The 27122-nt window shown below is 41.0% G+C and overlaps 2 protein-coding genes across 7 annotated transcripts; both read left to right on the top strand.

Moving 5' to 3' along the window:
* Window positions 1-538: 538 nt before the first annotated feature.
* On the top strand, window positions 539-11121 carry TNFSF12 (TNF superfamily member 12). 2 transcript variants are annotated; one of them, XM_051995812.1, is made up of 7 exons: window positions 541-796; window positions 1002-1052; window positions 1649-1712; window positions 1973-2026; window positions 2121-2147; window positions 9826-9950; window positions 10150-11121. In XM_051995812.1, the coding sequence occupies exons 1-7, from the start codon at window positions 638-640 to the stop codon at window positions 10399-10401; spliced, it is 732 nt and encodes a 243-aa protein (XP_051851772.1). In that variant the 5' UTR covers window positions 541-637; the 3' UTR covers window positions 10402-11121. The 2 variants fall into 2 exon arrangements, with proteins under 2 accessions (XP_051851773.1, XP_051851772.1); XM_051995813.1 differs by lacking the exon at window positions 2121-2147 and having other exon boundaries at window positions 539-796.
* Window positions 11122-11202: 81 nt separating this feature from the next.
* SENP3 (SUMO specific peptidase 3) lies at window positions 11203-26398 on the top strand. 5 transcript variants are annotated; one of them, XM_051995803.1, is made up of 15 exons: window positions 11211-12733; window positions 13099-13183; window positions 13315-13362; window positions 13518-13636; window positions 14123-14258; window positions 18639-19358; window positions 20038-20277; window positions 20404-20515; window positions 20881-21028; window positions 21329-21376; window positions 23959-24036; window positions 24483-24620; window positions 25210-25293; window positions 25392-25442; window positions 25751-26398. In XM_051995803.1, the coding sequence occupies exons 1-15, from the start codon at window positions 12497-12499 to the stop codon at window positions 25859-25861; spliced, it is 2355 nt and encodes a 784-aa protein (XP_051851763.1). In that variant the 5' UTR covers window positions 11211-12496; the 3' UTR covers window positions 25862-26398. The 5 variants fall into 5 exon arrangements, with proteins under 5 accessions (XP_051851764.1, XP_051851767.1, XP_051851763.1 ...); XM_051995804.1 differs by lacking the exons at window positions 25210-25293; window positions 25392-25442 and having other exon boundaries at window positions 11203-12733; XM_051995805.1 differs by lacking the exons at window positions 11211-12733; window positions 13099-13183; window positions 13315-13362; window positions 13518-13636; window positions 14123-14258 and adding an exon at window positions 16801-17082.
* Window positions 26399-27122: the final 724 nt, after the last annotated feature.

Raw genomic sequence — 27122 nt, 5'->3', positions numbered from 1 at the left:
TTTATTTGCTGAGCCCTTAACTGGAATGTAAGATGTATAGGAATTCAAATACACATTAATCTAAGTAATCATGGAGGTATTCAAGGCAAAATAATTAGTTCTAGAGAAAAACAAGCTAAGAGGAAACAAGTTGTATAATAGTTACCTCTTTTGCCTTAGATTAGTAATTGCTCAGAGAGAATGAGTTTCAGGGGAATCACACTCTCCTTCCCCTAGTATCCTCTCTAGTCTGTCACTCATTTTTGTTTAACAAACACATTAATCTCTGTTTTGTACATATTCTAATCAGATTTATACGGGGTGGGGGGGTAGGGAGGGGAGGAGTTTCCACACCAACACAAACAGTAATTCTTTATTTTATATTCATCATTTCTTTACACATTCTTTAATCAGGGATTTAAAAAAAAAAAAAGGTAAACACGTACTGAGTTCCATTTCATATGAAAACAAGCATTCTCTAACAAGCTTTCTGCGTTTTTTAACACATGTCCGCTTCCTGTCTCTCATCCCTCTCCTCCCTCCCGTTTCCCTTGCCCCTCCCTCTTTAAGGCTGCTCCCTCCCACTTCCCCCTCCCCCATTCCCTCCGGTCCTGATTGGGGGTGGGGGGGGCGCTGTGAAGCACAGCCCCCCACCCCCATGGCCACCCGTAGGAGCCAGAGGCGGAAAGGGAGACGGGGGGTGCTGGGCACCGCCCTGCTACCCACCCTAGTCCTGGCCCTGGGCCTCTCTCTTGCCTGCTTCGGCCTTCTGCTAATGATTATCAGCTTGGGGACCCAGGCATCCCCATTCTCCCAGGTGAGATCCCTTTTGCCCTGGAAATAGAGGAGTACTGGGAAGAGCCAGAGTGGGACTACTAAACAGAAGTGGCTGAAGAGACATTGGGGGAAAATGAGGCATGGAACTTAGTTGGAAAGAAGTGAGGAGCCAAGGGTGAGGAATCAGGTGGAGAAGGGAGAGGGTTTGTTTCCCTTCTAATGTCCTTTCTTGTTCCCCTCTATAGGACCCAGCCCAGCAAGACAGAGAGGAGGAGAAGGAGGCTGAGGCAGTAATGGTATGTTTATTTGTGTGAGATGTATCTCCCCGAGTCATTTTTTGTTCTATTTTCCTGATTCTCTCTGACTCATTCTCTCTGAGTGTCTTTGCAGCCTTCAATCTAACTTAAGGGCAAAACAACCCTGTATTCCTAAGAGGCAACAGAGGGTGTGACTCTAAGAGGGTCCTAGAAAGGGAGTAAAGCCTGGGAGAGCAGACCTAGTGTGCTCTTTACTCAAAACCACATTTTTTAAAAAATGTGTGAAAGACTAAGTCTTTCCTAGAGTTGAATTATCCTAAGGGAAACATAGTGCTTTCTAAGTCCAGACTCACTTTCTCAATGACCTTTAGAAGCCCTTTTCCCACTTTTGGCCTCGGTTTGCTCACCTCTAAAATGAGCTAGTTGGATGGGATGTCTCACTTTCTCCAACAGCTTTGAAATTCTGTTGCTATGTTTGTCCCTGGCTTTATCTGGCTCCCCTCTTTCAGCCACAGTCTTTATAGGTTTCTCTCATACTGTCTGTTTTTCTTAACTTGGGTATCTCTTTAGTTTGATACTGGGCTGAGGCTATATAGGCCAAGGTTCTGGTTCAAATCTGCACTTACTTTCCCTAGCAAATGATTTCCCAAAGCCAGAATCTAGCTCCTATCCTGAAGAGAAGAGTACGCCTTTCCCGTGGTGAGTGTCCCACCATTCTGACCTTGCTTCATACCAGATCTCAACTATGAACAAGATATTGAGGTGGTGGGAGAGAGATACAGGGAGAGAAGAGGAACAGTGTGTCCCAAGAGGGGAACAGGGGCTGGTGAACAGGATAAGAACTGGTTGAGCCTGGGGTGAAGGTCTGAACTCAGGAAAGATAGCAGAGCCTGGGGAAATCAGACCTGTGGGTACCCAGAAAGAATGCTTTTATTCATCTGGCCTTTCTTTATTTTTAGCTGTGAAGGGTTCAAAATTTCGGACTCGAAAAGTGAATGCAGCACACTATGAAGGTGAGATATGAATAGTGGGAAGGAAATGACTGAGTTGGTAGTAGTGTTGAGCAAACAATCAAAAATTAAGTAACATTATCTATGTGTTTTATAGTTCGTGCAATGGATGGAGCTCAGGCTGGTAAGTGATGGACTCCACTGTCTGTACTGTTGGCTTGAAGTTATACAGGATCATCTCCTTCAGCTTTTGACTTTCTGCCCAATTCTTCCAATCTTTTAGCCTCAACTCCTTGGTGGACCTTGAATATCAAGCTATATAGCTGGCAGTAGTGTCCATAAAAATAAACACAATGGACAAATGGGAGTGGGACTGCGGAAGGGGTAGAAATTGAAAAAGGGTTGTAAGTACTGAATCCCAAAAGTGAGTAGGGACTCTTTTGCCTGTCCACATCTTCTTTATTCTCAAGACTGTAGGAAGAATGTGCCTTCAGGTTTTTTACTAGTGACTAATATAGTGTTGCTAATAGATTAGGAGATGGTTTGTCGGAGACCAGATCATACTGGGATATACTGATTATATTGATTTGATGCTGGCTAGACATCCATATAGAGATATTTAGCAGATTGTTGGAAATTCTCTTTCCAGAATTTTGAAATGAAGCTAGGCTAGAAAGATAAATTTGTAAATCCTTTACATAAAGATTATATGCTGTAAGAAATGATGAAAAAATGATTTCAGAACAACCTGGGAAGACTTTATGAACTAGTACAATGTGAAGTGAGCAGAATGAGAAAAATTTACACTAACAACAAAATTGTAAAGATAATCAACTTTGAAAATGTAGAGAGGGACTAAGCACCAACAACACAATAACCAACCACTATTCCAAAAGACTTACGATCAAACATGCCATTTACTTCCATCGAGATTAAAGAGCTGATGGATTCAGAATGCAGACTGAAGCCTATTTTCTCTTTTTATTTTTGGAAATAGCTAACATAGTAATTTGTTTTATATAACTATACATATTTGTAAAGTTTTTCTTGCTTTCTGCATGGTTTGGAGAGGGGAGGAGAAAGGAAGAGAATTTGAAACTGAAAATAAAATGAAATTGTTGGGGAGAAAAAAAGAACAAATGAGATTTCACAAAGAAGGAAAAGAGAAAGGTCAAGGATAAAACCTTAGGGATTGTCTACTTGTAGGAGAAATTACTGAATCAAATTGAAAGAAACAGAAGTCAGAGCTCATAAAAAGTAAGATAAGACCTTTGGTAAAAGTGTCTTGGAAGCCAAGAAAGGAGGCAACTTCAAGAGGGAAAAATCAAGTGCTACAGACAAAGACTGAAAAAAAAGACCATTGGTCTTGATCACTGGTGGAGTCATGGGAGAGAACATTTTCAGTGGAGCAGTGGGTGATGAATGCCAAATTGTAAAGAGCTTAAAAAAAAAAAAAAAGTAAGAGGGTAGTGAGGAAATTAAGACACAGTTTGAAGGGATCACAAAGATAAGGAAAATTTAATTATAAGGGAGCTTTGAGAATGTAGTCAAGAAAGAGATTGAAATTCACAACAGAAGGAATAGGTCCCAGAAGAAGCAGGAGGTGGCAGGATACAAGAACACAATTGAAAGTTAAATTTGACAACATAAAGGGAAGGATGATAAAATACCAAGATATTTTGAGGTAGAGGGGAGAAAAGGGGATAGGATTTATAAAGTCAAGAGATTTCCTTTGAAATTTGAAGCTTGTACTTTGGGTACAATTTAGGTAAAGATGCAAATAAAACCAGAATAAGGATGATAGATTGGAAAAATAAGGAGCCAGAGAATGGAAAACAAAAAATTGGTTTGAAAGTAAGGGAACAGGGAGTAAAGAAAGTAAAGGGAATAGAAAAATGTGGTCAGAGAAGGGCATTTCACTTTTCAAGACTTCTCATCACTTCCTATCTAGTCACCTATTTTTGAGTTTTCTTTTATTTATGTCCCATCCTCTGTTATTGTCATAACCCCAATACAGCCCCCCAAAGTTTAATTTATTACAATAATAAGGCTTGTTCCTGCTCTGAACTATTCTTTCAAACCATACTAGTTATTTCTAGCAGACTGTTTCTTAAACCTCATTTATATCATGTCCCATCTTTTCTCAGAATCTTTTGATGACTCCTTATTCCCCACTGAATCAGATCACAAGCATATCAGGTTCACTCTTGTTTAGTCCAGTCCCACCTATTATCATTCCAAGTCCAACTCAAATTCTACCTCTTCCATGAGTCTTTCTGGTTTATTTCATCAGACAATTAATTGATCTCCCTCTCATGTAAACATTTATAATCTATACCATATCAATTAGCACTTAATTATATATAATTTTAATTTTTAAGGGTGTGTGAATGATAGCCTTATCTCTTCGATTAGCTTATAAGTCTCTAGAAGGTAGGGACTGTCTTATCCTTATTTTGGAGCCCCAGCAAGTGCTAAGCGTATAGATAAATATTAAGCCATTCCGGTGGATATGTCCAGTAGAAAACTCACTATAAGAATGAAGTTCAGAAGTGTTATTAAAACTAGAGATATAGATTTGGGAGTCATTTTTATGGGGGTGATAATTGAGTTTAGGGAATCTGATGAGATCATTAAGGGTTTATATAGAGAAGCAACCCTAGGCCAGAAAGTGCAGTAGCACTCAGTGTGAGTGGGAAATAGAGGACAATCAGGTGATCCTGTAGGAAGGTGGAAAACCAGGAAAGAATAATATCACAGAAGCTTAGTGAAGAGTGAGTACATAGGAAGAGTGAGGTAGTGACTGTATTAAAAGCTACTGAGATGAAACCATCAAACTTTGCAATTTGAGTGATCATTGGCAACTGTCAATGCACAGAGGAATCTCGTTCCCCACCGCCCACTCCTAACTTCCTGAATTTCCTAGGAGAGACAGGCCAAAGGAGCAGGTTAAAAAGAGGGCAGCCTATACCCTTATCCAGCCTTCTTTAGGTCTAAGGCAGAGTTTCTTAAACTTTTTCCAGCCACTACCCCTTTTTACTGGAAAAACTTTTATTTGACCCCCAGAATACAGTTATATAAAATAGGTATAAAAATCAAATGTTTACTAATAATAAATCATAAAGAAATTTATTTTAAAACAATTCTTTGGTATGTATACTTTTACCATTTACTAGAGAAGAAAGTAAATTTGCATATTAATGAAACAGATGAAAACTTATTTGCATACTAATGAAATAGAAGTACTTTTTAATTTTTTTTATAAAGAATTAAATCCTGAAATATTTGATTACCTTTTACTCTTACCAAGTTTTTTGTGACACCTCTATATTCACTTACTTGACGCCATATAGGGTTGTGACCTACAATTTAAGAAGCTATGGTCTAAAGATGGTGCTTCAAGAGAGAGACTTTAGAGATTTTCCATCGAGAGTAGTTCCCCCAAATATAAAGTTAATAAGAGAGTGCTCATGAGAAATAATTTTTTTTCCCAATAAAGTAGGAGGGGAAGTTCTTTGCTGAAAAAGATGAAGGAGTGATTTAGGGAACTTGAGGAAAGAGGAGAAGATATGAATAACCCCTTTGGGAAGTGTGACAGAGTCAATTGGAGAAGAATAAAAATTGCTCTGAAGCAATGAGGGTGCAGTTACAAGTACAAAGGGTACGGAACTTGTATTGGACCCAGTTGCTAGTAAAATTAATCCAAGATCGAAGTTTGATAAGGTCTGAGCAGTAACTGGCTGAAGTGGCAAGAGATTTCAGAATAGATAATAATGCATACTTAAGCTAGTCAATCACATATCACATTTGAAAATGGAAGAAAATGAGAACAGAGCAGGGGTGAGAGACTGACAGAACAAGATGGAGTGAAAGGTTATGGTAAGTACAAAGAATAGACTTAAAAGAAGTAAAACAGAATGCAAGGAATAATGCTGTAAAAAATTACCCTGGCACGGGTTCTATCAATAAAAAGTTATTAAAAAAAAAAAAAAAAAAGTAAAACAGGGCCTAAAATAGAAGAATAGAAGATTATGAAAAAAAATTTTAGAGGTTAAATGACTTTCTAAGGATCACACAGCTAGAAAAATTCATTTATTTGAAGGATAAGGAGGGATCTAAGTTGTAGTTATCTCTGTGGGTGAGTAAGGTGAAGATGTAAGTAATGGGAGCTAGCAAAGCTGATAAACTAGGATGTCAAAATATTAAAGGAAATACCTTTTTGCAAATTGAAGTCCTAAAGTTTGAGGACCACTTTTAAAGTGGGAAAGAAGATTGTAGAGCAGGAACTATACTTTTTTTTTTTGCTTTTTGCTAAGGCAGTTGGGGTTAAGTGATTTGCCCAGGGTCACACAGCTAGGAAATATTAAGTGTCTGAGGCCAGATTTGGACCCAGGTCCTTCTGACTTCTGGGCTGGTGCTCTATCTAGCCATAGCTGCCCCAAAGTACTATATTTTTTGCAAAAGAAAGGATAATGATCTGAAGATAGATTACCAATAATTGAAACGGAATTATTTCAGGTGATAAAGATGAACGGTCTGAACTTCAAGGGAGAAGAAGTTGTGGAATGATGATGACTCGAAAAATGGTCTGGAAGTTGCATTGAGAAGCAAGGAGAAAATCAACTCCTCTTCCAGGCCCAGGGAGTTGAAGGGCATGAGAGGCATGAAAGAAAGAAATTGAGAGGGTCCTGGAGAAGATGGCCAATGATGTAGATTAGTAATACTAAAAATGGGGCAGCTTTGTGATGCAGCACAAACTTTTGGGCCTGGCATCACAAAGATTCATCTTCCTAAATTCAGATCTGGCTTTGGCCACTTAGTAGCTGTGTGACCCTGACTAAGACACTTAACCCTGTTTATTTCAGTTTCCTTATCTGAGTTGAAGGAGAAAAGGACAAACTTTTTAACAGCTTTGCCAAGAAAACTTCAAATGGAAAGATTTGGACATGACTGAAAATGTATAATAACAAACATATAGCACCTTAAAATTTGCAAAGCATTTTGCTTATATAGCCTCATTGGAACTCACAAAAATCTTGTGAAGTTAGCACTATAGTTTATAAATGAGGGGGTTAATAAACTCAAGTTTATTAAGTAGAGAGGAAGATTTCCATTTAAATTTAAACTTGTTTCTTCTGATTTCATCTATGGCTCTTTCCACTATATCCCAGCCTTTGCACAAATTATTTAATAAAGACTGTTGTATTGAATACTATTCAAAGATATTCTTAATGTGATTTGGTGACGTGATCTGCCTCTCGAAAACATAAAACTATTAGAATTACTTTTATGTCACTCATGAATCTGTAGTGGTTTCTCAAGAGCACCATTGTTCTGGCTTGGTAGATTTTTTAGGCTGCCCTTTGACATGCCATTCTCATCCAACTTTAAGTTTTTGCTCATGCTTTTCTCCTCATTAACTTGCCCTGCTTTCCTCTTCCTTTTTCTCATTCATCTTTCAAGGTCCAACTCAAGTCCCAACTGTTCCTCATACTAGAGGCCTTCAATATTGAGTTTACTTCAAAGAATCTAACTTTCTAGTTATATTGCGCTATAAATATTATCAGACTTTATAACAATCTTTTGAGGTAAGTGCTATTATTATCCTCATTTTACATATGAGAAAACTGAGGCAGATAGAGGTTTAAAATGACTTGACTAGGGTCATACATTTACTTAATGTCTGAGAGTAAATTTGTTATCAGGTCTTCCTGACTCCCCATCCACTATTATCTATTCTGTACTACTGCCCAAGTGATATAGTGGATAATTCTTCTACTAGTTCCTAGTTCCTCATTCTACTTAATTTTCATGATCTACTCCATTTCACTCAGTTATTCCTATATACTCTTGGTTTTGCCATGACTCAGAAAAGTATTCCACTTCCTGTTCATGAAATTTTAAAAATCATTCTCCCTTTCCTTATGTTTCATGATTATTAACTCTTTTCTTTATCCCTACCAGGACTTCCACTCTTTATTATTTTCTCAGGTCATCATCCCTACATTGGTTACAATCTTCCCAGTTTCAATCCTTTGATATACATACCAGTTTAACTCTATACTATCCTTTTTCATTTCATATCTGTATGATATTGTTCTCTACTGTCTTTCACTCCAATGATGGCCTTTCTCCTAATTCCAATCTTTCAACATGCATCTTCGATAATATCTTCTCCTATCTTCTCCAGCAGATGGTTCCCTACTCTCACCTCTACTTTCTAATCTTTAATCTCTATATTTTGACTCTCCCTTTTGCTCACATTCTTATATCTTATACCATCCTTTAAAAAAAAGACCCAACTTCTTGATTTTACCATTCTTGCTGGTTGTTATGCTTTATTTCTTATTCCATTCTCAGCTAAACTCATTGAAAAACTTTGTACTTTATGCTTCCACTTATTTTCATTTTTTAAACAAACTTTCTTCAATCTAGTTTCTGACTTCTTCATTTTGATGAAACTGTTCTTAGAAGTTACCTGTGATCCCTTAATTGTTGAATCTAATGATCTTTTCTCAATTCTCATATTTCTCTATAGCAGTTGATACTTGTTTACCTTCTCCTCCTGGCTACTCTTTCCATCTTAGGTTTTTAATTACACTGTGTTTTCTTGATTCTCCTGCCTGACTAATCATTCCTCAAGGCTCTTTAGCAGGATCTTTTTCCAGATCAAACCAACAATATGTCCCCCAGAATTCTGTCCTGGGACCTCTTATTCTCTCCATACTATCTCACTTGAGGATCTTGAGGTTCATGGGTTCATCTCTACATAGATGATTCTTTTTCTTTTCTTGTGAGGCAATGGGGATTAAATGACTTGCCTAGGAGCACACAAGCTAATAAGTGTTAAGTGTCTGAGGCTGGATATGAACTCAGGTCTTCTTGACTTCATGGCTAATGCTCTATCCACTGCAGCATCTAGCTTCCCATATGTAGATGATTCTAGCCAGCCTTAGTCTCTTTCCTGAGCTCCAGTTCCATAATCACCACCTACTTTTTGAATATTTTACACTGGTTATCCTGTAGTTATATTAAACTCAACATGACCATTTCTTTTTAATATTATTGTCTTTGTATAAATTTGTTTTTAGTTCTTCATTCTGCATCAGTTCAAAGAGGGCTCAATTTCTTCTGAAATGGTTTATCATTTCTTATAGTACAATATTATTCCATTACATTCAGATGTGGTAATTTGTTTAGCCATTATTACCTAATAACTGGACACTTCTGTTATTTACACTTTGGGGCTATTATGAAAAAAAGCTACTATATTTTTGTATACACATGCACTTTTCCATTTCTTTCATTTGTATTACATATAGCACATTGTGAAACATATGGTAAGTTATAAATATTTCTGAACATTGTCCTTTGTGTCCAATCCAAACACTTCAGTCCAATCTTCAAGATCCTACTAGTAATGGCTTACCCCAATTCCTCTTTTTCTACTACTCTATGTCATCCTGTCATTCCACTCCTTCAAAACCCAGTTCAAAATTCACATCCTCCAAGAAACCTTCCCTGATTAGCCTTGTTTTGGGTTAAAAAAAATTCTATTGCTACATATTTATCTTGCATTAAAATTGTGTCATTTTATCCTTGCTAATAGTGGTTTTGTCATTTCCTCCTATATGATTTAATTTCCCAACTCTAGAATAAATTCCACAAAAAATAGAAATGTATTTTGAGATTCCAAGGCTGAAGATTTTTGTGTGGAATCTTTCTTTTTGTATAGGTCTCTGCATATTATGGACTGAATCTTATCAATTATTTTTGGGAGTATAAGAGAAAGATGGTTAAAGCCTATGAAAGGATCCTCTCTCTCTCCTCCCCTAACCTATCAAGTATGTATCTTTATCTAGGTATGGATGGGACAGTGAGTGGCTGGGAGGAGGCCAAGATCAATAGCACCAGTCCACTGAGATATGATGCCAAGAGTGCAGAATTTACAGTGACCAGGGCTGGCCTCTACTATCTGTACTGTCAGGTGAGATCCCTTATGGGAACCAAAACTTAAGATGAAAATGATGGGCAGGGAAGGGAAGGAAGAAGCCAAAGACAGAAAAAGAATGAAATCATGGGAACAATGCCCAAGTTGCTGTAATGCTCAGGTGGAGGGAGACCTCATAGGAAGCTTAAGGTCTGGATTGCATCTGCACTCTTTGTCTTCTTATATCTCTTCCTAGGTACACTTTGATGAGGGGAAGGCAGTTTACCTGAAGCTGGACTTGCTTGTGGATGGTTCTTTGGCTCTGCGCTGCCTGGAAGAGTTCTCAGCTACAGCAGCCAGCTCTCCAGGCCCACAACTCAGGCTCTGCCAAGTGTCAGGGCTACTGCTCCTTCGACCAGGAGTCTCCCTGAAGATCCGAACTCTCCCTTCAGCACACCTCAAGGCTGCCCCCTTCCTTACCTACTTTGGACTTTTTCAAGTGCAGTGATACTCCTTAATCCCAAGACTGCTTTCCTAGACTTCAGGCAAAACTTTATCCTTCCTTCTTCTTGTCCTCCCCCAAATAACACTGCTGTTCTCTTATCAAGCTCTATAGCTTTGTCTTTCCCTCTCATAATTCCTCATAGCAATGCCCTTCCTAGCCGTTAGTTCTTATAATTCAGATTCTCCCATCTCTAGGCTTTCAATAATTAATTTGTGTCCATATCCTTATCAATTACCCCCAAAGCATTCTCAACATTTATCCTACCACTGATCTCCCCTGTCTTTTTCCTTTCTCCAAGACCTCCTCCCCCTTTCCTTATCTCTACTGCTCAGTTCTGGTCCTCCATTGATCCACTAACTCATACTTCTTCCCTCTTTCTCCCATATTTCTACCCCTTGGTTCCAGTTTTGGATCCCTTAACCTTTTATTTTATGTTGCCTTCCTCATGGAAACAATGTGTCTGGAAAAGCCTAAATGCCTGGATGGGGCCCTGGAAGACCTACTTCTCAACAAAGGGGTACTGGACCAGAAAAGCAGAGAGACTGGAATGGGGTGGGGGAAAGCTAAGGAGATTTGTGGGGAGGTAGGGTGGGTTCCATAATTGATGGGTAGAAGATAAAGATTACTCTCTTCCTTGATAAAATCCCTGTGGATTTTTAAAAAAAGTTATTTTTATTATTGAAATGAATTGTTGATAATGGATATTAAAAAGGTAAAATGACAGCCTGTGTTTGACAGGGTAGGGGTGGGAGGGGAGGTTTAGGGATCAGAATAGTACTTGAAGGGAATGAGGTTTAAAGAGAATTGGGTGCTTTGGAGGGAAGGGGGAGGACATATGGATTCCTGAAGGTTGGAGGAGTTGGAAGGGGTAGAGGTGTGGGTGGTTCTAAATCCTAAGTAGGAACAGAAACTATGCTGCCTGAAGTGAGGATCATAGGATTTGAGTTAAAAGGGACTTTTTAGATCATCTAGTCCAATCCCTTCATTTTATAAATGAAGCCATAAAGGATTGTGACTTTCTAGAGTCATGTAGTAAATAAATGGCAGGTCTTCCAATTCTAAGTCCAGAGCACTTTCCATTACATAAAACCCAAACTATGAAACAGAAATTAAGCCTCTGACCAAGATACAAAACTTTGCTTCATTTACCTAGTAAGCTTCATTTTCTACCTGGAAGGGGAAATCCCTTGGACTAGGTGGGGCAGAGACTTCCTTCTGGCCACTCATAGTACATGCATTAGATATGGAGCACAGGGAGAAATTTTTTTGGTATAGAATAGAGATAGGATGAGGTGAGGTGAAGTGGGATGGGGGGAATCAAATCAGTAAACAAGCCAACCTAGGAATACACTTGGGAAGACTGATCACCTTGTCCAGTGGAGGGAAATTTTGGTTAAGCTATTTCAATGTTGTTTCTTTCTGGTAATCTCATATAAGAACTTTTCTCTGGAAACAGGAAGTCAATTGCTTGCCAAGTTCAGCACAGGGAGTAACAGGACATGTTCTAACACACCCTGGTCCTAGCCATAACCCCAGAGCTTGGGCCAGTTTATTGCTCTTAAGTTCTGACCTTCCCCCTCTGCCTGCTATTCACCTTCCCAACCCAAAATTTAAATTTATCCCCACCTAATCTCTTCCCTTGGCCCATAAAAGTTGTTTTCCCCATTGCTTAAACAAGGGATTCCATCTATCCATAAAACTCTTTTCTAAGTTTCCCTCCCCCATCTCTAGGCTGCTCCCACCCTCTTCAGTCTGTCCCTCCCCCTTCAGTCCACTTTCCCTGGGTATTGCTGTATGATGTGTCTCTTGGCAGCCAACCTTCCATTGCCTGGGAGACTGAAACCCATTCTTTCTCTTGGAGTTGTGAATGAGGTGGAGGGGGAAGTTTGATCTTAAGGTGATCAGGAGATCCAATTTTGGGGGCACCTGAGAAATAGGACGATATTTCTTTTCCTCCTCCCTCTTTTCTCAAGTTCCCTTTTACTTTTCTCTTGCGTAACTTTCTTCCTCCTTTCTATCTCTCCCATTCCTCACCCTCCCCCCACTCCGTTACCCTCTATTGTGACACACAGCTGCTGGCAGGGTCCTCAGGCTAGTCATGTCTCCTTTACTATCTCCCAAGCCCCTCCCTGGGGGTCCAAGCCGAGACCCAGCATTCTTGGTTTCCCTTTGGTTGAGTTGGGGGACAGCTTTAGGGGTAGCAGCCTGTGCAGTGGCACTACTAACTCAGCAAGCAGAGCTCCAGACCCTGAGGGGAGAGGTGGCCCAGCTGAAAGGGAATGGAGGGTCTCATCAGAAGGGAGATAGGCATCCTTTGCTGATCCTCCACAAACAGGTGAGTGATGGAAAAATGAGGGACATTGGAAAAATGGGACTGGGGTAAGCTGAATTCCTGTGCAGTTGGCAGTTGGTTAATCTCTGCCTTTTCAGGCCCCATTACAATCTGAACTCCTAACCCTAAAGTGGGAAGCAGTCTGGTTTGGAAGTCAAGGGAAAATCCAGGTTTTCAGTAAAAGCTTATCAAATGTAGCCGATGCTGGAATACAGCCATTAGGCTGAACATTTGAAGCTAGAAAAGGAGTGTAGCAGATGTGTCTCAGAGAATAGGTTGTTTGGGGGGTGGGGGGGTGAGGAAGGAGAAATTTAATGGAGCTGGATCCCTGGGATTCAGTTTAATCCTGATTCTTTTCCTATAAGCAGGGCACTGATGAAATGGAAGCTTTGAAGGATGAGGAAATAACTAGAAGGAAGAGAGAAGTCCTCACCCAAGAACATCAGTACAAGAGTGAGAACTCATGGGGAAGCAACAAAGACCATGGGGACTGACTCTCAGTTTTAAGGTTGAGGAGGAATGGGACTAGAGTTCAGGGCAAAGAGTAGGTGATACAGCTGAAAGCACCCCTTTTTCTCCCTTAGGAAAACGTTCAGTTTTGCACCTTATTCCTATTAACAGTACTTCCAGAGGTGAGTATCATTTTGGATATGGCTTAAGGAGGCAAGGAAAATTGGAGTAAAGGGGATGGATTCATGGGTCCCCAAGGGGAGTAGAAGCTGTGGGATGGGAAAGTCTTAGAGTTATAGGGAGTTCTTCTGATAGCCACGCTACCCCTTACCTCCAGAGGATTCTGATGTGACAGAGATAATGTGGGAACCAGCACTGAGGCATGGTGGAGGTCTGGAACCACAAGGACATGTTGTTGGAGTCCGGGAAACTGGAATGTATCTCCTGTACAGCCAGGTAGCCTCTGAGATACTTTGATTCCACAGCAGGGGTTCTTAACTTTTTTTGGGGGGTGGTGTACTTCTTTGGCAGTTTGGTGATACCCTTGAAAGCCTTTCTCAGAATGTTTTAAATATGTAATATACATAAGATTACAAAGAAAACCAATTATATTGAAGTAAAAATCTAATTTTCCCCCATCTACATTAATTGATATCCTGAAATCCCTCAGTTTAATTATTTCTGCCATAAAGGAATAAAATGCTATAAAGACCCCATACATACTTATAAGGTCATATGTGCTCCATCACATTCCTGAGAATTCTTGGTTCCCTTGGGATCAGAGTCAATATATCCTAGTCCCTGCTCAGATCAGGATATAGAAGACCCTTTTCTACCTCATACCACAACAGAAGTCTATCTCTTTTTTGGCTGATTCAGAAACTTCAAAGTACTGCCTTCTTTAATGGCTTTTTTTTTCTCCCTACTACTCTGATCTGCCAGGTATTGTTTCATGATGTAACTTTCACCATGGGCCAGGTGGTTTATCGGGAGGGGCAAGGAAGAGAGATCCTATCCCGATGTGTCTGTAGCATGCCCTCCAATCTCCACCAAGCCTATAACAGCTGCTATACTGCAGGTGAGGGGGAAAAGATGAAGGCTCAGAAGAGCGAACTAGGAAAAAATTCCTGAGTCTTAGTAGGGATGTGGGGAGAAGAAATGTCCATTATCAGGAAAAAACTGGGGATATCTGGGATGTTTGAGAGAAAAAAGTAGGAAAAAAAGGGGGGTAAGACAAATAGGTATTGGGAGATGATTTAAAAAGTGATATAGTTTAGAGTAGCTAGGTGGTATAGTGGGATAGAGCACCATCCCTGGAATTAGGACTTGAGTTCAAAATCTGGCCTCAGTTAACACTTAACTGTGTGACCCTGAGCAAGTCATTTAACCCTGATTGCTTGGGGAGTTGATGAGAGGAGAAGGGATGCAGAGAACTATGGACTAAAGAGGAGGAAAGTGATAACACATCTGGGTCTTTGAAAGGGGTATGTGGTTGTCTGAGGTGTTTTTACGATTTCTCCCCTTCTCAGGTGTGTTCCAGTTATACCAAGGGGACATTTTGAGTCTCACAATTCCTCGGGCAGGAGCTAAACTTGATCTCACTCCCCATGGCACTTTCTTGGGTTTAGTGAAACTCTGAGCTTTGAGAAGAGATTAACATAGATATATATATGCTCAACCAAAGGGTAGACTAGGCAAAGGCCTGGTACTTTAGAACACAGATTACTTCCAGATTTTGACCTAATTCTCTCCCTTGTCCCTTTTCCTTCTATTCTTCCTTCTTTTCTCCCTACTCCTACAGACAAATTTGGGGCAGAAGTATAAAGGATCTGATCTCCTTCTGGACCCCAATTCTTTACTGCATCTTACTCTCCAACCTATACTGTACTGCTACAATTCTTCCACAACAGCAGTACCGCCTAGTGGCAAATTGGTGACATTATTCTCTCAGTGTATTGAACTCCACAATGCCTTGTCCAAAATATTAAATATATTCCTACTCAACCATATTCCATAACTCCTGACTTCAGAGTCCATTTTTACACATTTTATAATGCCTCATTTGTTCACTTGATGTACCATTCTCAGATTTGCTTACCACATACTTCATCCTCCTCACTGTAAAAGTATTTAAATAGTCACACCCTTTGGAACTGTTTTCTCATCTGTAAAATGAAAGAACCACAAAGATCTAAATCTGTGATACTAACATCTATGCACATGATATTTTACATTTGGCAATGTCAGACAATTATAGATTTTAAAGCTAGATTTTACAAATAAGGAAATGAGTCCAAAACATTAGGATAACCCACTCAAGATCACACAGATATTAAATAACCTCCCCTCCTCCCCCATATCCTTCAATATTACATTCCTTGCTTTGGATACTTAATTTACAATCTTTCTTGCTTTTGTATCATTATGCTCCATTCCATATCCCTAAGCAGACTTTAAAGACCTCACACCTGAAGGCAACTCAGTGGACTTCACGCCATATCTAAACAATCCCCACAAACAATCCCTGATAAGCTCTCCTTTTTGTCCATCACTTGGTCTTAACATGTATCAAATAAAAGTGATTTTAGCAGTCTGCTCCAATTACTTCTCCCAGTGCACTTCCTAACTCAGTTCCCCAATTTTCCTCAACCCAACTATCGTCCTAGTCCTTAATTACCATCTAAATCCAACCAGTTTATTTGGCCCTACAACCCAATCAATTTCGGTTCTTAACCCCACCACAATATGTTCTATTAATGGTGCCTCATTAATCTGCCCCTTGGCTTTGCAAAGTGGTTTACTTTTTTCATTTCATTCTCAAAAATTTCTCATTTGATCCCATTGATTGATTCTCATCCCTAGAACCATTCCAGGGCATATTTCTTCAAAACTGGAAAAAAAAGATTATAGGTGTCTAGTCTACTGCTTCATTTCCCAGGAGAACTGGTCCATGCCTTCTTCTTATGAAGAGCCTCTTCCTCTCATCTTCATTCATTCGTTCAGTAAATAAAACATTTACTCAGAATGCTATGGGGCTGGATGCTACGTGTCCAGACATCTCTGCTTGAATCGGCCTTTATTACTTAGGGTTTGGACTCGTAGAAAGAGTCCCTCTACAATCATCCCTACTTGGGTTGCCTCCGCCCGCTTCCACATAGTCTGACCCTGAGGTCAGTCCCTAAGTGCTCCCAGGACAGCTCTTCCCTTCGCCCAATCAGTTTGAGCCTGGGTTTCGTGGCTGAGGGCATCCCGGAACGATCCATTCCGCTCCCCTCCACTCCCTGGAAGGGGCGGTTGGGACCGAGTAAGAAGTGTGGGGAGGAGGGGAAGGGATCTATGGAGAAGTGGGCGGACTTCTAGAGGTGCATGCGCAGTCTAGTGTCGCCGTGGGCGTGGACTGCTGCGCAAGGTGCTTATGGGAAGAAGGCGGGACCAGGCCTTAGGCCAGGCGGGGTATCGTTTGAGAAGTGAAGTACATTTGCGCTTGCGCGCTGGCAGGTAGTGATGTATTAATCCGGCGCCGCTTTAATCCCGGTGGCCCAGGGGCTCGCGGGAGGGGAGGGGAGGGGAGGGAAAAAGAGGGGAGGGGAGAGGAGAAAAAAGGAGAGGAGAGGAGAGAAGGTGAGGGGAGAAGGAGGTGGGGAGGAAAGAGGAGGAGGAGGGGGAAAAAAAAGGGAAAGAAGAAAAGGGGAAAGGTAGCGGTGGTGGGAACGAAGGAGGCGGTGGCGGTTGCAAAGCCGAGGAACGTGAGCTCGAGCAGAGGAGGCGAAGCGCTCAGTCCCGTGAGCGACAAGAGGGAGAAAAAGGAGCTGCTGCCGGGATGAGCTGGGGAGACTGAGACGCCTGGGCCCACCTCCCTTTCCCTCCCCGTTACTCTTCCAGCTCCCCTTCCTGCTCCCTTGGTGAGGACTCGGCCGCGAGACCCCTCCCCTCTCAGAATGCTCAGCACTAACCACACCCGTGCTTGAGGGGCTACTGCCTTTTTCCGGGGTGAGATGTGAGATAGGAGGTCGAAGTGGAGCTGGAGCGTTTGCCCAAAATCGAGTACTGGATCCCCCCCTTCGTTCTCAACCCCCGTAGCCAGAATGAGCTCTCCCCCCTCCTTCCCACTGCCCCCTTCCTTACCCCATAGGAAGGGCTTTTCCCCTTAGGTAGAGCTCTACAAGCTGAACCTCGCCACCCCTCCCCCTTCTTTTAGCCCCAACCCAACATCGCGGACTTTTTGGGATTCCCGATGTCCAGAGAATGAAGCATTTTCAGGTTTTGATAAAAGGAACTGGGGGAGGGGGGTGGTGATGGCGGCGGCCAGAAACAGTGTGGAGCTTGAAGATACAGCACTTAGAGGGGGGAGCATTAGAGGGGATAATGAAAAGTGACGAAGGGCAGAGGTGGATGCAAGAATGGGGAGGCTTCAGGGTTTTTATTTCCCTTATTTGTATTTTATCTTAATGTATTTTCTCTTGCCCCTCCCCCCATTCTAATTATTTCCTATCTTAACACCTGATTTCCTTTTTCTAGATTTATTCAAAATTCTCTTTCACTAAAGTAATTTTCATATTCTAGCATCAACTCCCTTTCCCTTCCCAGAGAGAAGTAATTTTATCTCTTCAAAAGAGTTTCACATTTTAACCAAGCTTCTTTTAGTAGTCATCTGTAAACTTTGCATCTTTTTGAGGACATTGGCCCCCTTCTCTTTAAGTCTCAGAGGTAGAATTTTTCAGCTTGTCATTCCCTCAGAATTCAAGTCCTAACTATTAATCATTCACTATTAATCATTCTCACAGTATACTTAGAAGACTATACCTTATTGTCATTAAAACAGAGAAACTTGTTCTTTTGGTGAATAGATCCCACACCACCCCTGTTAACTCCTGTTGCCTGACCTAAGTTCCCTTTGTTTAAAAGGATAGGTTTGGGAGGAGAAAGAATTTAAAAGGTGAAAGTTGAAGTAGAGAGGCCTTGTGACAGAAGGCTTTGAAGTGAGAACTTTTCAAGAGGAAAAATTAGCATTTGTCCTTTTCAGTAGGGTGGGATCCTTATTTGAAGGAGAAACCCTTGGATTAAGGGGAAAGCTATTTCATCCAAGGAGTAGTGGCCTTTAAAGTCACTTATTTAAAAAAAAATATTTCCAGTTCACAATCTGGATAACTAATAATTCAAATGTTGGTGAGAAATCTCACAGCTGAATACTCTGCCTATCATGGAGATGTGAAGGACGAAGTAATCTTGTTATGTGGAGTTTTGCCTCCCATATGTCTTGCTCTTGATTTTTTTCTAATTTTCTATCTTAGAGAATTATGAGGAAAGTATTGTAAATCTTAAACCACAACTCAAAAATGAGTTGTTATATAGGACAGGACATTTTCTTTTTTGAAAGAAATGTTAGCTGGGAGAGGCAAAGGGCAAGGTACTGATAGCAGAATGCTTAGATAGTGACTTACTCTCTTTCTTCCTAAAGGTTACTTGAAGATGAAAGAGACCTTCCAAGGGAATCGGCCCTGGAGGCCAGCTAACCCTGGAACATCCCCCATCTTTCCATCTCCCCGTCGAGAGCGCCTTCGTTGGCCTCCCCCTCCTAAACCACTGCTAAAGTCAGGTGGGGGGTTTGGTCCAGACAAAGGGACTGGGACCACAGTTCCTGCCCATCGACTCCCTACCCCTCGCCCCTCTTTTGATGCTTCAGCCAGTGAAGAAGATGATGAGGAGGATGAAGAAGAGGAGGAGGAAGAGGAGGTGGTGGCCTGGGGACTTCCCTCAGGCTGGGGCCAGCTAGGAACACCTCAGCATCCCCGTCCTTCCCGTCCTCCACCCCGTAGAGCTTGTTCTCAGCGGCGCCGTCGAGCTATGAGAGCTTTTCGAATGCTGCTGTACTCTAAAAGCTCCTCCTTGACATTCCACTGGAAGCTGTGGGGTCGACTGAGGGGTCGGCGGCGGGGTCCTCCACATCCTAAGAACCTTCTCCTTCCCCGGGAAGGAGGAGTAGCCCCTCCTACCACATCCCCCAGCTGCAGGCTTGACTCACCAAGGGGACCTCCTCAAGCTGGGCTGGGGCTTTTAGGGGCATTGATGGCTGAAGAAGGGGTTAGGGGATCTCCCACATTGCCCAGTGGGTCATCTCAGGAGGAAGATGGACATGAGTGGACCCAGAGGTCCCCCCAGCCTTTGGAAGTTGATGCAGGTAGGTAGGACAGAAGAGGATTAAGCAGAGCAAGATGTCATGGACTTGAGGTCGGGGAAACCAGAATGCCTGGAATGACTACTGAAAGAAATGTTAGCTGGGAGAGTCAAAGGGCAAGGTGATTCTCAGGGATAGGATATTTGAATTGGGGATGGATGTGTGTGTTGGGGGGAATGGGACATTTATTAAATACTTGATTCTTAGATGAGTGGTGAGACTGGATGATGGGGTCTAGAGGATAGAAATTCTGAATGTCAGCATAGCAATCAAAGATGATGGGGAATGCAGTTATACTTGATGTTTTGTCTGGGTCACACTTGGGAATCTGAGGCTATGGCAGAAAGTCAGGCCTGGATTCAATATTGGTGAAAGTGAGGTTATTGGGTTGCCTTCTTGGGAAGGAAATGTGTTCTGGAGTGGAAAGAACATCTTTTTGATGAAGGGAACCAGTTTTATTTACTCCCTCACCTAAAAGGAATTCTTTCAGCTCAATTAATATCACTTTCTGCCTCTTTCCCCATTTTCTTTTTATTTACTTCTTTCTTTCCCAATGGCTGTCTATCTTTGCTAATTACTTTTGTTCTTCCATTTCCTGGCTTTTTAAAATTTAGTCCAACTTCTTTCCCTATTGCTGTTTACCCCAATCTTATCTTGCCCAAATTTTCTCTTTACTATGTAGGTCTCCTTCCATGCTCTCTTCCTAATGGCTTTGGGGGAACATCTGGACTGGATGGAGAAATGGGTCTGGCACCTCCCGATGCTAGCATCCTTATCAGTAATGTATGCAGTATTGGAGACCGGACTGCCCAAGAACTGTTTCAAGGAGCTGAAGTAGGAGCTGCCGAGGAGCAGGAGCATCCAGGAGAAAAGGCTGGACCGCATAGCCCCCTTGGGGAGGAGCATGTAACATGTGTACAGAGTAAGGAGATGCCTGGTACCCTTGGGTTCAGAACAAGAGTTTTCTTCTGAGTTCTAGTGTTTTGCATTTGTTTTCAAATTGGAGTGCAGAGGCCCAATTCACTTAGTCCCTTCTCCCCTCTCCTAGGCATCTTAGATGAATTCCTTCAGACCTATGGCAGCCTCATTCCTCTTAGCACAGATGAAGTGGTAGAGAAACTAGAAGATATTTTCCAGCAAGAGTTCTCCACACCTTCTAGGTGAGCCTCGGCATATGCCCTTTGCTAGATTACTAACTAGAATTTTATTTTATTGATTTATTTTACTAACTAGAATTTTAATGCTTCCAAATTAAGTAGCTGTGTTTTGGGATAGGTACTGGAAGAGGGGGAAACTATTTTTGCCCAGGAGGAGGGAACCAAAGACTTAGGGAGGGGGGAAGGCATGATGTGTGAATCTCAGGGAACTAAGAATGGGATACTTGGTAATAAAACCTGCAGACAATGTTGAAAGGAAGATGTGGGAGGGGAGAGAAGAGACAGTGGTTTAGGAGGGATTTTGTGTTGTTTAGCACTTCTCTGCCTGTCTCATTTTTCTTGTGTCACCAATTCTTGGACCTTACCAGAAAAGGGTTAGTTCAGCAGCTGATCCAGTCATACCAGCGTATGCCAGGCAATGCTATGGTGAGAGGCTTTCGTGTGGCCTATAAGCGGCATGTGCTGACCATGGATGACCTGGGGACCTTGTACGGGCAGAACTGGCTTAATGACCAGGTGAGGGATAGAGTTGGGTGAGGATCTGGGATAGGATACATGGATCTTATTTAGGTACAGGTTGGACCAGGTGATCTCTGAGTTCTATTCTATCCATGAGATTTTGTGATCTCTGAGGGTAGGAAAGTCTGGAAATAGGATACCTGGGTTCCTTGGATAGAATATTCTCTAGAAAAAGGGGAGAGGGCAGGTTGAGTGGTCTTGTCTTTGTAGTGGGAGGAGGAAGGACAATGTTTCTAGGGCTTTTTAAAAAAAATTCTCTTCTAATGTAATTTTCTTCTTTAATCTTATCTCCTAAAGGTGATGAATATGTATGGAGACCTAGTAATGGACACTGTCCCAGAGAAGGTAGGATGGACCAAATGTCTCAGGCTCTAAGATGAGCCTGGAGTTGGAATGGACAAAAATTGAAAAAAGGGGAGTGATTGTAGAACTTTTAAATAGTGGTAGAAGAACATTTCAATTAGGAATGAGGAATGGGGCAATTCTATTTTTTAGCAGGCAAAAAACACCTTTGGAAGGCCTTCCTTAGAAGAACTGTAGATTTAAGACAAAATGAGACCTTAAAAGGTAGCAACATGGTACAGTGGATAGAGTAAATAAGATTGGGCCTAGAGTCAGGAAGACTTGAGTTCAAATATAGCTTCTGATATTTACTAGCTGTGTGACCCTGGGCAAATGACTTCACCCTGTTTGCCTAATTTCCTCATCTGTGAAATAATCTGATTTCATGTGATCTGGAGATGGAAATAGGAACTGACCTTTTTGTAATATGTCTAATGGGAGGTGAAGGTTTCTACCATACTTAGATTATTCTCTGTACAAAACTCTGAAAAGAGGTTTATTTCAATACTGCTGATCCAAAGGCAAGATGTCTGGTCTGATTGAACCTGGGGAGAATTAATTCCTGATTCCCTGAAGAAAAGACAGGAAGTGGTAGATAACTGATGAAGTCCATACTTAACAGGCCTAATTAGGGAATAACTAACATCTCCCTGCCAATATACCTCCCATCTAACTCAACCCTATCATCCTTACCATTTTCAGCCTCTTAAGAATTTCTTAAATTGAAAGCTAAGCTCCTATCAGAAGCCACTTGAAAAAGGAGGGGACTAGAAGAAATTGTAGCTCCAGAAACTATAGAGGAGGTGAAGATTAGATATCCTGAGGGGAATAGGGACTTGTGGGAAAACAGGGATCAAAGGTGGACCTTTAGGTATCTTGGAATTGAGAAGGTGAAAACTGGTGTTTTTTCCCTTTGAATGTCCATTCATAAAGACACCTTCTCCCTTCATCCCCTTCCCCCAATCTCTTACAGGTTTTCCTCATACTCCATTACTTCTCCTGCTGGCAGTTACACTTCCACGTTTGCCCTGGAGAATAATAACCAACAATGACAATGATCTGTGTTTATGTAGCACTTTAAAGTTTGCAACTTGTTTTACATATTATAATCTCATTTAATCCTGATGTCAGTTCTAGATTTGTGCTATTATTAGACACATTTTACTGAGGGGTCTGAGAATGAGAGAATTTAAATCATTTAGGATCATACAGCTAGTAAAGTATGTGAGATAGGATTTGAAGTGGGATCTTCCTAAATCCAAGTCTATTACTCTACCCTATGCTAAGTAGCAACTCTTTCAGTTTTACCTTCAATAATTACATTCTCTACATGAAGTTTACCTTATAATTAAAAAGGGGTAAAGGTCCTTTGCTATTTGTATAGGAGCAATTGGAGGTATTTGAGGCTCAGGTAGGCTAGAAGAGCTTCAGAGAAAGGTGGTCTAAAGATGGTGTGCACAGTAGTTAACACTGGGTCTTTCCAGTTGGCAGCAGGTGGTCTAGTTATAAGAGCTTCTTTCAAAGAGAATGGGAGAGAGGAAAGGAAGAAGATATACTTTAGCTCAAAATTCCTTCTGCCCTGCTTCATGGGCAAACAGGAGCAAATGGACTGCCAGCAGAAGACTCCCTTATTCTTCCTCTCTGTTAAGGAGCCAGTGACCAGGAGGCTGTTTTAAGAGGCCAACCACCTGTCCTTTCTTTCCAAGGACCAGGAAGGATGATCCTGCTATAGGCTCTAGAATATGTGGTATGGGCAAAGGAGGAGGAGACTGGCATTGGAAGGGAATTAGAGGTAAACCTGTTCAAGTCTGGGAGAATGGGAAGTCTCCAGTTCTGAAAACCTCATAAATCTTTTATTTTTATTTTGGGGGGAAGACAGCAAAGTATAGTGGAAAAAAGTGAACAGAACTATTGACCTTTGAGGTCTGAACAGCTAGGACTTAAAATTAAAACCCTATCTTTTCCCTATCCCTAGTTGTGTGAATCTGGGTAAGTCATTTAACTTCTCTGAAACTTAGATTGTTCATATACAAAATGGGGGAAATGCCTGTAATATTTAACTCACAATTTTATATATATATATATGCAATGCTACAAATGGTCCTTTTTTGAAGGACATCAACTGTATATTACGAAGGTTTCTTACTAAGGAGAATGACTCTTTTTTTTATTAGATATTAGCCTCTTTATTCGTTTGTACCTTGGTCTTTGAAACAATTGAGGATGTTCCCATACTCTTCACTCCTCTCATTTTTTGACATAAGGAGTAATTGGGGAAGGAAAAAAAAAACGGAGAGAATTATTATTACTTCTTTTCTTTCTCTACTTAAAGTGTAGGATAAGATTTAGGATTAGAGATCCTGACCCCAGTTTCCCAAAATTCCAAAGATTTAAAGAGTGGCTTTTCCCTCCAGACAGGGAAAAGATTGTGGGAAATAGGATGCCAGAGAAGGGTCAGGAAAGTTTCATTGCTGAGGGACCAATTGCCTAGATCTCTTGAGGGAGTAAGTACTGTTTGATGGATCAGGTATTAGGGACCTAAGTATTTCAGGTAACTCTTAACAGCTCTTGTGTCATTTCGACAGGTTCATTTCTTCAACAGTTTTTTCTATGACAAACTCCGTACCAAGGGTTATGATGGAGTAAAAAGGTGGACCAAAAATGTGAGTTTCAGAATTATTCTCTCCCCTCTACCAGTAATATTCCTTATCTTTTAAGGAGTAATTCTGTTTCTCATTATCCCTTCCTTCCATTTTTTCACTTTCTTCTGATCTTCCCCAAAAAATTCCCTGCCAAAGAGCAGATATAATCCATGATTAGCAGAATGATTCTCAACATCTTTTGTGTTCATCATTGCCTTATATCTTTCTACATTCATCACTACAAAACTCAAAATCCTGAATGGGGGGATGGGGAGAGGAAATTGTGTTCAGATGAGACCTAGCTCAGGGGGATCCAGGCATTCAGCTCATTCCTTTTTAACATAGATGTTTAGGTCCTTAAAGCCATGGGACATACAGCTTGCACTTCTTCCAAATTTCTTTCTAAAGCTCAGATGTCTCCTCCCCCCCCCCAAATTCTTAGCTTACATTTCATTTTCTTTTCCCAGGTGGATATCTTCAATAAGGAACTCCTACTGATCCCTATCCACTTGGAAGTACACTGGTCACTCATTTCTGTGGATGTGAGGCAGCGGACCATCACTTATTTTGATTCACAGCGTACCCTCAACCGAAGATGTCCCAAGGTGAGAAATTGAAGTGGTGAGGTAAAAGTGACATGAGCCTAATACTAGCGGATATAACCTCTAGTTATTGATATTGAGAAATTGAAGGATTTGATGTTAATCAAAAGGAGAATTACATTAGAGTGTTCTTTTTTTTTAAACTTTCCTTTTTTTTAAACTATATGACACTTATGTGACTACTGTTAAAAAATCTTATGACCAGGGAGCTATATGGCGAAGTAGATAGAGCACTAGTCCTGAAGTCTGGAGGACTTGAGTTGAAATTTGGCCTCAGACACTTAATATTTCCTAGCTTTGTGACTGGGCAAGTCACTTAATCCCAATTGCCTCAAAAAAAGGAAAAGAAAAAATGACCTGAGCATCAGTTTCCACATCTGTAAATTTGAGATAATACCACCCATGGTTTTTAGAGGGTTCTTTTCTTTTTTGCTTAAGTGTCTGAGATCAGATTTGAACTCGGGTTCAAACTGCGCCACCTAGCTGCCCCTAGAGGATTATTTTCAACATGATATGAGATAATGCAATTAAAGTGTTTTAGAACCTTAAATTATTATATAACTGTTGGCTAATATTCTTCCTACCAATTCAGCATATTGCTAAGTACCTACAGGCTGAGGCAATAAAGAAGGATCGATTAGATTTCCACCAGGGATGGAAGGGTTATTTCAAAATGGTGAGTAAATCAGTATAGTACTTGAATGTGTGGGAGGAAAGAGCTTATATATCAAAAGCTTCCAGGCGTAGTTGATGTATTCTTTTTCTTCTTACCAGAATGTGGCCAGACAAAATAATGACAGTGACTGTGGTGCCTTTGTATTGCAGGTGAGCCAGTAGGTAGACCATATTACTATCTTCTCCCCTGGATTTTGTCATTTCAAACATGAGGAATGACAGCAGGCCTTCTCTGAGTATCACCACCACCTTAGAAATCCCAGAGGGGCTTTGTTCCTTCAGCCTTTTCTTTGTGGCTTTCTAGCCTCTTATATTGGGATTCAAAATATTGACTATATCTAGTCCTCATATTGTTGAGCTCAGAAAGACCTCTAATTGACTACAACAATTATCCTCTTAAGAATTTTCTCACTATTTCCTTTGTTGCCCTCACTGTCCCTTTTTTACTTCATACCCAGTATTGCAAGTACCTGGCCCTGTCTCAGCCCTTCAGCTTCACACAGCAAGACATGCCCAAACTTCGTCGGCAGATCTACAAAGAACTGTGTCACTGCAAACTCACTGTGTGAGCCTTGGATGCCAGGCCCCCAACCCTATGTGAAGGCTGAAGAACATCTTTACCCTCTCTGACCTCCAAAAACCTATTCCTTTTTCTCCCTAGACCCAGTGACTTTCTCATATATTTGTTTGTTTTTCATATTTAAATGTTTCCCTTGGTTTCTGGTTTTTTTTTTTTTTTTAAATCCCTATTGATTTGTGGGGGGGTAGGATTGGCACTGAGAACCCCTTTTCCTTTCTCTATCCTGAAGGGAGTGTGGTAAGAGGGTGTTAATGAGCACTTCCCTTTCCATATTTATGGAACTTGGTGGAAGTTTTTTTTTGTATGGGGATGGGTAGGGGTGGGGGGGGTCAGGGTAGTGGGTTAAGGGATTCCTGTATGCCATGCCATCAAATTTTGCCTGTTTGTTTATCTACATATATATATAGATAGATGGATGTGTGTGTGGGTGTGTGTGTGTATGTGTGTATGTGTGTAAATATATATGTATGTATATAAACAGTCAGTGATCCTACTGTGGTCAATAAAGGATCCTTTGGAGATTGTGTATGGTGGATATCTTGCTGGATGCAGGTTGAAGATCAAATGATCTTTTTCTACCCAAAAGTCGGATGCAGAGGTATATGGTCATTGTCAGATTGTGCCTAGGAATTATAGGTAATGTTTCTCTTCAGGTAACAATGATTTGTCTTCTTCCCTTTTACCTAATTAAGGGGAGTTTTTAAGGCAGATTTCAGAAGTCTGTCTTGCCATGTAACACTTTCCTGGTAACCAAAAACTCAAGGACTCAAAACTCAGGACAAAGATGTCAACTTCAAAGTTATTTGGAGAACTAGAATGGGGGGAGGGATCGGTTTAAGGTAGGAAATTCTTTAAAGAAGAGGCAACAGAACTCTCAGTGGGATTAGCGTAATGCCCTGAGTTTTCAATCTTTTCTATAACCTCTTTAAGTTTATTTAAGAGGGTGTAGGCTTCTCATATATCCTTTGGCCGATGCTGCTGTTGTATAATTTTTTAAAAAACACAACCAGTTAAAAATTATTTGTCGAGTAGGGGGGTGTTTAGGAATGGGATGGAACGGTGAGTCATTTAAAAAAATTTTTCAAGTTTTGAAGGAGTTGCTGATGAAAAGTTTTGAGCTGGGTGATTAGTTCTCGGGCCCATGCACTTGTGCTTTGATGAAGCAAGACGACTACCGAAATATAATAACTACCCTGAAACCCGGAAGTCTCGGGAATCTAAGAGTCAACCTGTTCTCACGTGATGGTGGA

This window comes from Antechinus flavipes, chromosome 4 (assembly GCF_016432865.1).
Source record: "Antechinus flavipes isolate AdamAnt ecotype Samford, QLD, Australia chromosome 4, AdamAnt_v2, whole genome shotgun sequence".
Lineage (NCBI taxonomy): Eukaryota > Metazoa > Chordata > Mammalia > Dasyuromorphia > Dasyuridae > Antechinus > Antechinus flavipes.
Note: the sequence above shows the minus strand (reverse complement) of the source record. Positions and strands in the feature narration are given on the sequence as shown.